Source organism: Mus musculus, chromosome 7, assembly GCF_000001635.26.
Source record: "Mus musculus strain C57BL/6J chromosome 7, GRCm38.p6 C57BL/6J".
NCBI lineage: Eukaryota > Metazoa > Chordata > Mammalia > Rodentia > Muridae > Mus > Mus musculus.
This window is the reverse complement of record NC_000073.6, coordinates 98610128-98622146: the sequence shown is the minus strand read 5'-3', so window position 1 is coordinate 98622146 and position 12019 is coordinate 98610128. Positions and strand designations below refer to the sequence as shown.

At 35.9% G+C, this 12019-nt stretch overlaps 1 protein-coding gene across 38 annotated transcripts in view; it reads left to right on the top strand.

The window, feature by feature from the left end:
- Emsy (EMSY, BRCA2-interacting transcriptional repressor) overlaps nucleotides 1–12019 on the top strand; it is a 69698-nt gene that overhangs the window by 34681 nt on the left and 22998 nt on the right. For 35 of the 38 annotated variants that reach the window (XR_378234.4, XR_003946459.1, XR_001785534.2 and 32 more), the window contains 5 exons: nucleotides 607–756; nucleotides 2678–2848; nucleotides 6535–6671; nucleotides 8990–9163; nucleotides 11282–11480. Coding sequence is in view for 32 of the 38 variants with exons in the window: in XM_030242484.1 (XP_030098344.1) it covers nucleotides 607–756; nucleotides 2678–2848; nucleotides 6535–6671; nucleotides 8990–9163; nucleotides 11282–11480 (831 nt within the window). In the remaining 6 variants the exon portion in view is untranslated. The remainder of the gene's footprint in view (nucleotides 1–606; nucleotides 757–2677; nucleotides 2849–6534; nucleotides 6672–8989; nucleotides 9164–11281; nucleotides 11481–12019) is intronic. The other 3 variants (XR_001785533.2, XM_006507621.4, XM_030242482.1) reach the window with 1 other exon arrangement.

Here is a 12019-nt window from a genome sequence, read left to right as displayed (position 1 = left end):
TATACCAACAACAGACAAACAAAATCAAGAAAGTTTTTTTTAAGCTGGGCATGGTGGCACACATCTGTAATCCTAGCACTTAGGAGGCATAGGCGGTAGAATCTGTAGTTCCAGGCCAGCCTTGGCTACATAATGAGACCCTATCTCAATACAAAACAATGAAAAATGAAACGGCCATTTAAAAATGTTCTTGGCCTATTAAGGTTTTTACCATTGTATGTCAGTTCACAGAGCCATGAAGAGTCTTTGTTGCTGAGAATCTGGAAGGACTATGTGACTGCTTTTGATGCCTTATGCTAGTCCTTTCTTCTCAAGTACTTATATGGAACAGATTATTTGCTTTTGCTCTCTGGTTTGAAACTTGTATGCACACCTCCATAGATAAAAGTTTAGATTTAGTTTTCTTTAAGAAATCTGTTAATGAAATATGGCTGCATTCTTAAATTGGTAGAATTTAGACAGGAGGAATTTGAATAATGAATTTCATCAGTATTAAAAAGGCATTTTAGGTTAAGCCTCAGTAAGTGTGTGTGACTGTTGCCCTATTGGGCTAGGTGACATTTCTTAAACATTATTTTACTGAGATTTATCTTTTTTCTTTCAAAGGTGTTAAAATCATCACACAGCAGGTTCAACCAAGTAAAATCTTACCCAAACCAGTGACTGCAACTCTACCCACCAGTAGCAATTCCCCAATTATGGTGGTTAGCAGTAATGGTGCAATTATGACAACTAAACTGGTAACCACTCCTACCGGTAAGTTCTACAAGCATCAGTCCATTCATTCATTCATGCCATCAGTAGCTTCCCACACCAGCCGTGTGTGTCATACTGCACATATAGAGATGGAGACAGGTCTACAAAGAAGTCCTTTAACATTTTGTTTAGAGACAGGGTCTGTGGCCTAGAACTCTATGCAGCTGAGGATGACCTTGAACTCATTCTTGATCCTCCTGCCCCTACCTCCTGGGAGCTGGGATTACAGGTGTGCTCCACCACACAGGTTTATAAGGTGCTGGGGGTCAAACCAAGGGCCTAGTGCATGTGAGGCAAGCACTCTACCGAACAGTTTTCAAAAGATCTTTCTTGACTCCCTCTGCTCTGTCCTGACCCTCAAGTTAGCTCTTTTTTGATATATTTTTTTCATAATCCTCTCCAATTTCTACTTACCTAGTAGTTTGTTGTTTTATTCATATTAGACAATAAACTTTATGGGACTAAGGGATCAAATCTGTTTAGCTACCATATGTAGGTGCTTGCTCAGGATTTGTTGAGTAACTGAAAATATGCCTAACTAATGCACAAGGGCTAATGCACAAGGCTATTACTTATGAGGTTAAGAGTTCAGCTCATGTTACATAACAGTGTAGTAAGGGTTGCCAGGGCTGATAGAAGCCTGTTATTATTCCCAGATAGAAGAGCAATTAGTCTGAGCTACATTTTAAATTACCATCCTTTGTGAACTTTATAAGTATTAAATGATATCAAGTCAGGAGCTAAGGCAATAGTTTAGTGGAGAAAAACACTTGTTAAGTTAGTGTAAGGACCTGAGTTCAAATCCCTAGAACCTACATAAAAGCCATACCCCTAGCAATACTAGCTTATGTGTCTGAGTTTATAGTGCAGAAAGTGTTTCTTTTAAATAGTTATAATTCAATGTATTCAAACTTTATACCCCTGTAGCATGTTTACTTTGCATAGATATTTTTCCCTGGTTCAGATATATGCTGTGATTAGTCTAATTCTTCTTAATGTTCTTCTCATGGTTGTAGTGGTTATAAGTTTTTAAAGTAAGTAACTTTCTAAAAGCATTTTTCTTTTTTCTGAGGTGGGTATTTTAGAAATGTCTGTCACACAGTCTCTGAATCTAATTTCAATTTAAGCAAATGCCATCTTTGTCTTTTCTGTGTTTCCGCTTCATTTCCCTGAGGCTATTCCTTTCTCTAGGAATAGAATAGTCTTAAGTTTCTGGGTTTATAAGACACTGTAAAAGACTCATCTGATTAGTTTTTAATCTTTCTTTGGGAAAGAGAAAAGTCTTGTAATAGTGGGAAAGGGTATAAAGTCCTTTGAGAGAGACATAAAGATAGATTTTTCTAACTGGTCAGTTAAAGTTGAAGAAATATGAAAGTAGAGATAATTTAAGCCTAAAAATTGTTCCTGGCAATTCTTGGCAGCTTCAACCATATCACTAGTAAAACAATGGACTGATCCTTAAAAGATGGAAATCTCTTTAAAGAATAGCAGAAATGTTATAAAATTTTAGGTAAATGCCTTATTTGCTGAATGGTGACCGTGGGTTTGGCTCTGGGACAGCATGAGATGGGCTTTAAATCTGTAAGAGAAACACCTACATTTCATTAGCTTCAGCATAAGACCAGTGGAAGAAAGATAGTGGGAGCAGGGCCGGGCTCTCCCTTTCTGTGGGTTGGTAATTTGATGCTAGAACACATCACAAAGTTTTATATGTAAATTTAATTAGAATTGACTTGACATTGGTTCTTGCTATACACATTGAAAACTGGCTATAAAATTATAAATGAATGCCTTGGCACCTTGCAGTTCCATTTTCAAGTTAAAGTGATATATATGATACTAAACTATAGTGAAATTGTATGATTATCATTCTTTTTGTAAGTATTGACAATTTTTTCTTTTCACTGCTTTCTTCCTATAGGTACTCAGGCAACCTATACCCGGCCAACAGTGAGCCCATCCTTAGGTCGTGTGGCTACAACCCCTGGAGCTGCAACCTATGTGAAAACTACCAGTGGCAGCATCATCACTGTAGTACCCAAATCATTAGCTACCTTGGGAGGCAAGATAATTAGCAGTAATATTGTTTCTGGTAGGTATATCTAGAGTATGTTAAAAGCATGGAGCTATTTGATTAGGAGACAAGCCATGTTTCTCTACAGCAGGACTCTATTGATATCAATTTTTTTTTGTTTCAAAATGTGGCACTGTGTTTCAGTCCTTATGTTTAGTGATTAAATACAGTTTTTAGTTTTAATATCAAGTGTTCATATATAAGGCTTTTGATAAATCTAAAGTTGAACGAGCACTTAGTTTTAAGTCACAATGCAAAGATTATAGTTTATGTTTGCATAGTGATTTTTTTATTTAATAATGGGTCTCACACTGTCAACTTTTTGACTTGAGGTATTGTACCAACTTTAGGGCTGTGGATTCAGAGGTCAGACAAAGCTGCAAAGGGGATAATGGAATTGAATTTGCATCTGAATGTATTTCAGGAATATAATTCAGGTTTTTAGTTGCTAATGTCACTTTAGCTTATTAAACATAAGATATTTGAATATCATTTGCCTTTCACCACTTATGCAGTTTGCTTTTTTAAAAATATATTACTGAGACTGTAAAACTAACCCTCTGCCTATTTATTAGTATGTTGGAACACTCCCTGGTTTTTATTGCCTCGTTAATCTCTACAGTATTTGGATTATAGATTCTAAAGTGGAATGTTAATGAGGCATTTGTTTTCACTGATTATTATTTTTAATTAAAATTATGTAAATGATCTGATCAAGCAAGCCTTATAGATTTTAGCTGTCTACTACTTTTGTAGACTAGTTATGTTTTGTCTGTCCCAGGTGAGCTGCTCTAATATTTTTAAAGTGACAGGATAAAGTCCCTGGCAGTAATTTGATGTTGCTGATAACTGAGAATGGAAAAAAGCCGGCAGAGCATGGCATGGCATAGAGCTCTGTATTCAAAGCTGTTAATTTTGGCTCCACTCTTCCATATAAGTGAGAAAACCTAGGGTTTGCCAACCTGAGGAGGAAAGGGTACATTGTGCCATAGCTTTTAAGTGGATATTAAATAACACAGTTAAAATTCTAATTTATTATTTGATAGTATCTTTAAATAGTATAACGCTCCTGTTCAAACATATTTCAGAAAGTTGACCTTCATTGGAAGGTAGCTTTTTTATAACCTTTTTTATTAAGGATTTCTTACATGTATCTGAGTTCATAGTACTATATAGATTGTAGGTGTGTCTAAATGTCATGAAGTCTTTTTGGAACTTTATTCATGGTGTAGCTGTTCTGTAGTGCAGTAGAGTAATATAAGTATGCACACACACATGCACACACACACACACACACACTGTTCACCTTTATATTAAAGATGAAAGTGCTCATGGTTAGTTGCTATTTCTTTCACATGAGTGGGTGGTTCCAGCACTGTAGGATATGTTGACATAGAGTTAGAACAGTTTAACTTGGTGGCAAGTACTTTTAACGACTTCCTGTTCCACGCTTACCTACCATCTTTTGGCTCCATTTCACAATCTCTATTTTAAAAAAAAAAAAAACAAACTTTTATTTTATATTCTTGCTGTCCTATGACACTGAGATTATGGTATAGTAGTTTAAAAAGTTTATTCATCATCAGCTTGTAGCAAATTTAGATAATTTTCTGCCTTCATCGATGAGCAGATGATGGGTTCTGATTTTTCTCTCCTACACAAAAAAGCATTTTTGCTAAACTATTCTCAACATATGGCTGTAAGAATAGAAGACTTAAAACAAAAGCAAAAAAAAAAAATCCTCTCATTGTAGGGACTTTAGACTAAAGGTGCAAGCAAAGCTAAGACGATAGTGTGCTGTGTAAATGTTTATATGGACATCCTAAATTTTAATTCTTTATTAATAATTTATATATTTTTCCATATCAGTAAATGTATTTTGACCATCATCCCATGGTTATATAGCATTCTCTTTTGTACAGAAATTTAACCATATTCTTACTGTTGGATGATTTAAATTGTTTATAGGTATGGGGGTTTTTGACTATTAGATTTTTTTCTTGTTTGGTTATTATAAATAATCCTGTAGTAAACATATAAATCATTTGTGAAGCTCTTGCTTCCTTTGTATAATACCTTAGAAGGCAGATTAAATTTAGTTGAATTTTTATTTTTCTAGAAGAAACTGATGGAAACTTATTTATATGCATATATATCAAATAACTTTCAGATTTATACATTTTTTTCTGAATGTTGTTGAGAGTTGATTGTAGAAATATCCTCATTTTATGCACAAGTTTGATTCCTTCAGAGATGAATTCATTGTCTTAACCCTAGAGGCATTTTGGGGATCTGGGGCAAGACTTGATTGTAACTCCTTCAATCTTCCCAGTGTCCGAGCGAGGAGCTGTTGTTTGTGTACTTTTTGCTTATTTATTCAATCATTCTTTGAACAAAGTAGCATAGCATAAAGCCTTACACAGAAAGCAAGATAAGAGTGATTTAAGAATCTGGATAGTAGGAACTAAGCCATTGAATTTTTTAAGTCAACATACCACAATGATCAAACTTTTTCTACACCATTTAATGTTTTATTTTGAAGCAGGTTCTTGCTGAGTTGCTTAGGTTGACATAGAACTTGTGATCCTCCTACCTTAGTCAATAGAGCAGTGTAAGCTTACACCACTAAGTCTGGTAGAATCATTTTGATTTTTTTTCATAGTTTGTTGTTACCGTTTGAAACAGGATCTCACTGTGTATTCCATGTCGACCTCACACTAGCTATATAGCCCAGGCTGTCTTTGAACTTGTAGTTCTTTTGCCTCTGTAGTTTACAGGCATCCTAAAAAAGAAAGAAAAAAATCTGTGAAATGCATCATCATTATCACAGCCCATTGTGATCCACATGTGGTTGTTATTTGGTCTCATTGTGGTTTACCCTTTTAAAGCACAGTCTCTGTAGGTAGGTCCTCTAAATACCAGATTCTATGTGTGGTGCTATCGTACATAAACATTCATGATTCAGTGTGTACCCTAAAGAATGCTAAATGGACTATAGATGTAGCTCAGAGGTAGGCCTGGTATGAGCAAGGCCCTGGGCTTGTTTCCCAGAACTGCAAAAGGAAACAAAACAAAACAAAACAAAACAAAACAAAAAACAGAAAACCACAGATGCTAACCAGCTTTTGCATATTCTCTTGTGTTATGCAAAATGTAGACCAACTGTAGTGAAAGCTTAGCCATGGCCTTTCCTTTTTCTTTTTGAATATGTAATACTTCTTTGCATACATTTCTCCTTAGGTGAAACATGCACACTAGAATTTTAGGCATTTAGTATTGGTCATTCTAGAAAAGAATTTTGTTCTATTTTAGTATAGTGTTCTACCTAGTTCCTGTTAGTCCTTTTTCTCCCATTTTGTATTATTGAACCCTACCCCCTCCCCCCCCCCCCACTTTGCCTCCCTGTACCCATGTGCCCTCCTTTTGGTTAAACTGGTAGACGTGATATGACTGTCTCCTAAATCAACAGTCCTTTATATTGGGGCAATTCTGCTGTAGATCTTTACAATACAGTCAATATTACCCAGTGTCTCATCAGTCCAAGGTGCCACTATTCCAAGTCTTCAGTTTTGTCCTTAGGACCACACTCCTTCAACTAAAGTTGACATTGTTTAGACAGGCATTACTTATATACATCATAAACAGAAACAATCAAGTATCACCAGTCCTTAACTCAGGCCTCCTTTTCTTCCCCCTTCTCTAAGGAACGACTACCAAAATCACTACAATCCCAATGACTTCCAAGCCCAATGTGATTGTTGTACAAAAGACTACAGGAAAAGGAACGACCATTCAAGGCCTCCCTGGCAAAAACGTTGTCACAACCTTGCTAAATGCTGGAGTAAGTAAGACTATAAAAACACTCAGTAATCCACTAAGCGGTTTAAAGGCCATCAGAACCCCATAGTGGATGGAATGGCTTGACTCTGTACTGCTGCAATAGAATAGCCTTTATCATCAACTGATGCCATTTTATACAGTAATGCTGAAAGCATGTTGCTTATAGCTGCTCATAGCAGGTGGCTTGTTACCATGATTCAAGTGTTTAGTTTCCTTCAAATGGAGAATTCCGCTGGTTTAGCTGCAGGAAGACTTGGAGGAATTCTGTTCCTGCTTATGGTTAGTAGATAAGCATTGATTTAGGCTGGAAAAAAGAGAAATATTTGAGTTTAAAATAAAATTTATAGATAGGGATTTGTTACTTAAAGTTTGTTGTTTATTTTTTATTTTCCCATTTTAGGTTCTGATGGCAATTGTTAAGAGGTTAGAGGTAGACACACTTAGGCTTTGTGTCTCACTTTGTAGTTTGGCTATGGGTGACTTATCTAACCAGTGCAATATTTTATTTCTTCATGCCTACATTGGGTGATGATAGGTGTTTTGAAAGTGCTTAAAGCAGTGTCTAACACATGAGAAGTTCTCAGTCATTGATTTCTTACTGTTCTTGGTATTTAAGCACTCAGACTCAGTAGCATCCTTACCTTTCCTGACCTCACTAGAAGACAGATAAACGCTTATGTATCACAGTCTTTTATAATGCTGAAAGTGGTCCAGATTAGGCCTTTTCTGAATTCACATTAGTAAGTCAACAGAAAAGCTAGGATTCTGTAGTATTTGGATTTATAAAAGGATGTTATCTGCTATGGGAGATCTCAGATCACATGTGAATTTTTTCTAATAGATATTTAGCAGTAGTTTAGCAGGCAGTGCTAGTAAAATGAGATCAGCCTATGGGACCATCTTCTTCAACACACATAGTGTGTATTTATACCCTACCTGCATCTTGTGCAGGTCCACCACACATGAGCTTTCTCAGATAATACTCTGCAGGCTGGCTTTGTTTGGGTCACAGTGCTTGGAACAGGCTGACAAGCTGTTTACAGATCAGCAGGATCAATCACAGATCTTTCTGAGAATGCTGCTTGCAAACAATATGTGAGACTTGATTGGAGACACTTTGTTTCTTTTGGATAGTTGTAGTTGATAGTTAGGTTATTAATTTTTGAACTTGGATTTAGATCTGAATTCTCAATGGTTGCTTTTTAGAAAGCTTACCTGATTGCTCTCAGTTTACCAAATGCTAAATTTAAAAGCCCACACATCTGTGATAATGATAACTAAAAATTAAGAAAATGACAATGTGAAAATTGCCAACCCTTTTAATTTTATTAATTTTAATTTAAAAATTAATAATAAAATTACTATATTTGAATTTAATTCTGTTAAATTCAAATAAAACTGTGCTGAGATTAAAAATATGACCAGAAAATAGTACTACAGAAGAAAACAATGGACTGAGGTTATAGATAAGTGGTAGAGGATTTGCCTAGCATTTGGGAGGCCCTAGATCCTGGGTTCAATCTCCAACAACACACACACACACACACACACACACACCTCTCTCACCACACACACATGCATGCAGAGAAGTAGAAAGAAAAGAAAGGCAATAAAGTAGGTAAAATTTCAGAAAATGCTGAAAGGTTACTGGGCTTGAATTTATAATGGACTAAAGTAGCATTGTTAACATGCTAGGAGAACATGAGAAGTGCTTTACGCGTTCTTTCCCCTTTCCTCCATGTAACCTTAGAAAGGTGTTAATATCTCTACTCTTTTTATCTCTCTCATACGTGTTTATACAGATATCCTACTGCATATCTTTATAATATATGCCTGATTTATTTTGTATGTGTTTGTTAATCTGCTGATAAGCTACATAGTTTTTATTATATAAATATTCACTTCAAATGTATTAAAAAGTAAAAATGAGTGTGGGAGATGACCTACAATCTTGAACATAACAATTGTTAACATTTTAGTATATGTCCTTCCAGAAATTTCTGTTTTAATATAGGTATTCTATGAATGGGGTGGCATAAATTCTTAGATGTTCTTGGATCTAGTGATTTTTAAAAACATACTCATGAGGGATAATTTCTGTTTTGGCTAGAAAGTTGATTGTATGACTTGTAATCTTATTACAGTGAAGCCCAGGGTTTTTTAACCACTTAGAAATCTTGTACTTTGTTGCATAATCTACAGTCCTTTTCTTTGCTTTTTCAGTGAAAGGACAGTTGTGTTTTTGTTTATTTGTTTGTTCTGTTTGTTTTTAATCATTTGAATGTATATAAGTCTCTTTAATAATTGACTTCAACTTAGGGAGAAAAGACTCTTCAGACAGTGCCAGCTGGAGCCAAGCCAGCTATAATTACTGCTACAAGACCCATCACCAAAATGATTGTAACACAGCCCAAAGGAATAGGTTCCGCAGTACAGCCAGCAGCTAAAATCATTCCAACAAAAATTGTGTATGGACAACAAGGGAAAACACAGGTATGCTGTAAGATGTGTTAACTTTTGACTAATTCCCAGGTAGAAATTTCCTTTCCTTTCATTTTTTTCCCTTCTTACCTCCCTCCTTTCTTCCCTCCCTTTTTCCTTCCCTCCCTCCCCCCCCCCCCCCCCCCCCCCCGCCTATCTATCTATCTACCTACCTACCTACCTACCTACCTACCTACCTACCTATCTATCTATCTTGAAGCAGAGTCTTTCTATGTAGTCCTGGCTGTCCTGGAGGTTTGCTATGTAAACCAGGTTAGCCTTGAGCTCACAGAGATCAGCTTGCCTTTGGTAGGACTAAAGGCTTGCACTACTATGCCTAGCCTGATAGAAATGTTAAGGAAATGATCAATAGTCTGATAAAAGAAACAGGTTTTCTAAATACTGAATGCATATTAATCTGTTCTTAAAACCTGCCTTTTTTCTCTTCAGTACTTTTAAAGATAATCTGCATATATCTGTCACAATATGAGCAAAGGCAGGGAAGAGAATTCCTTTGGGATAAAATTTCCTGAAGATATTTATGACTGTGAGAACTGGATAGCTGAGGAGGACAGAGAACTGGAAACTAGTTTCTTTCTATGAATGGACAGGATCTGCACAGATGCTTATGAAAGATACTTAAGAAAGTTTGTTTTATTCCAGCCCTACATAACAGATGCTGGTGATGAGTTCATTTTCAGACTGTAAAAGTCTGAGAATAAGGGTATAATCTCACCTTGGTTTAGGCTGTTGACTTTGTAGGTGCTTTTCTGAGACTATCGAAGCAGTATCAGCTTTGGTTGAGAAATAGAATCATAGAGTTTTTGTAAAAGGTATTCATCTAAACTCATAATTGGCTTTTGGAATCTGTTCCTTCAAAACTATAGCCATTGTTTATATATTTTAAAAAGTAGCTTTGTTATAAGCTTAAGTTATTTATTCAGTTCAGCAGTAATGATTTCATTTGTTTCACCATGTAAATTATAACAAATCATGTTTTTAAACTCAGGGAAATCAGTGCTTTAATAGAACCTCATATATGGGTCAGTAGTAGTATTTTTGGTGGTGATGGTGGTATTGGGTATGAGTCAGTATTTTTATTCCATGAGTCCAATTAAATTTCTAGAATCCAGATACTGAAGGAGAATGTTTCAGTATGATTGTATTTTTCCTGGTTGACTTGTTTAGTGTCTGAGCTTTTAACTTTGCTGAGTTGACCTCTTGCTGCTGCGGAAAGCACTTTATATCAGTTTTCCTCTGTAGTTCCTTGAGTGATGACTTAGATTTCCTGCAGTTTGCTTTGTGAAGGTGTGTCAGGAATTTTATTTGGTTTCTCATTAAAAGAAACTTGGAAAATTGTGGCTTGAACAAATTATGGTCTTGGTTTTATTCTGTTAATACAAGTTGAGAGAGAAAGCTCAAACAGATACTTTGGTTGGAAAAATTCTAATAAGTCTAGTTTACATGTATTTTTTATTTTATTTTTCTACCACTCAGCTTGTGGTTGTTACTGTGATAAATAGTACTGAAAATGATTTCTAAAGTTAGATAAGAAAAACAATGGAAATACTTGTCAGAATTATAGCTTTGGGAGACTAATAAGATGGCTCTGTGGTCGTGAGTGCTTGTTGTTCTTGCAGAAGACCAGAGTATCATTCCATGCGCACACATTGGGAGGCTTACAACTAACTCCAGCTCCAGAAGATCCAGACCCTCTCTGGTCCCTGAGCTGTGCATATACATGTAAACAGACACATACATTAAAAAACAACAAGAACTAAAGCTGTTATGATCTGGCATATACCACTTAAAATATTGTACGTAGCTTAGCTCTAGTTCATCTGTGGATTTTAGTCTTTGGCAACAAATACTGTGCCCAAAGCCTAACGATAAATATGCATGATGGTAATTTGTCTATCTGGAAAATGACCTGTAAGTTTAGCGTTTGTTTGGTTGTTTGGTTTTGAGATAGAATTTTATCCTAGCCAAAGTTGGCTTCGAATTAGTGACAGTCTTCCAGCCTCTGTCTTCCAAGTGCTAGTGTTATAAGTATAAACAACCATGCATGTCTAATTTAGCATTTAAATGGGGCTATGATATTTCATCTGGGCATTTCTGCTTTTCTTCTAGGTTCTAATTAAACCCAAACCAGTGACATTTCAAGCTACAGTTGTCAGTGAACAAACAAGGCAGCTGGTAACAGAAACATTACAGCAAGCATCCAGGGTAGCAGATGCCAGTAATTCATCTGCTCAGGAAGGAAAAGAGGAGCCACAGGGTTACACAGACAGTAGTTCTTCTTCCACAGAGTCCTCCCAGAGTTCTCAAGGTAAGGCTTACTGTACTTCTGTTCATGCGACGCTGATGATGTCATGACTCAGTTTCTAAACAGCTGCTCCTTCTAGGGATTCCAAATCAAACTTTATACTTTTGATTGGATTGGATTTTTTTTTTTTGTCTGTTTAGTGAGAGAGATAAAATCTTATTTTTGGCATAGCTTAACATTATTACCTTTTGTCATATGTTCATCAAGTCATTGATAGGTTTTTTTTTTAATATGTAGGCAGTATCAAACAACTATAACTTCTAGATGGCAACTTTTATGTTTTTCCTGTTTGGTATGGGTAAGAAGAGGAAGAAGTATACAAGAAAAAGGAATGTAGTTTTTCAAGAATGGTTGTTGCTGAACCTTGAGGAAGCATCAAGGTGACCAGAAGTGAGCTATGAGTGGGTGGCTGTACATCCTGGTTTGTATGGATCTTAGTTTATGTCTGTTGTTCCCACATAATTATTAATAACATTTTATTTAACTCTCAAAAATATTCCAGATGGTAATCAGTGGTTATCCCAATTATTAGAAGCTAAGCA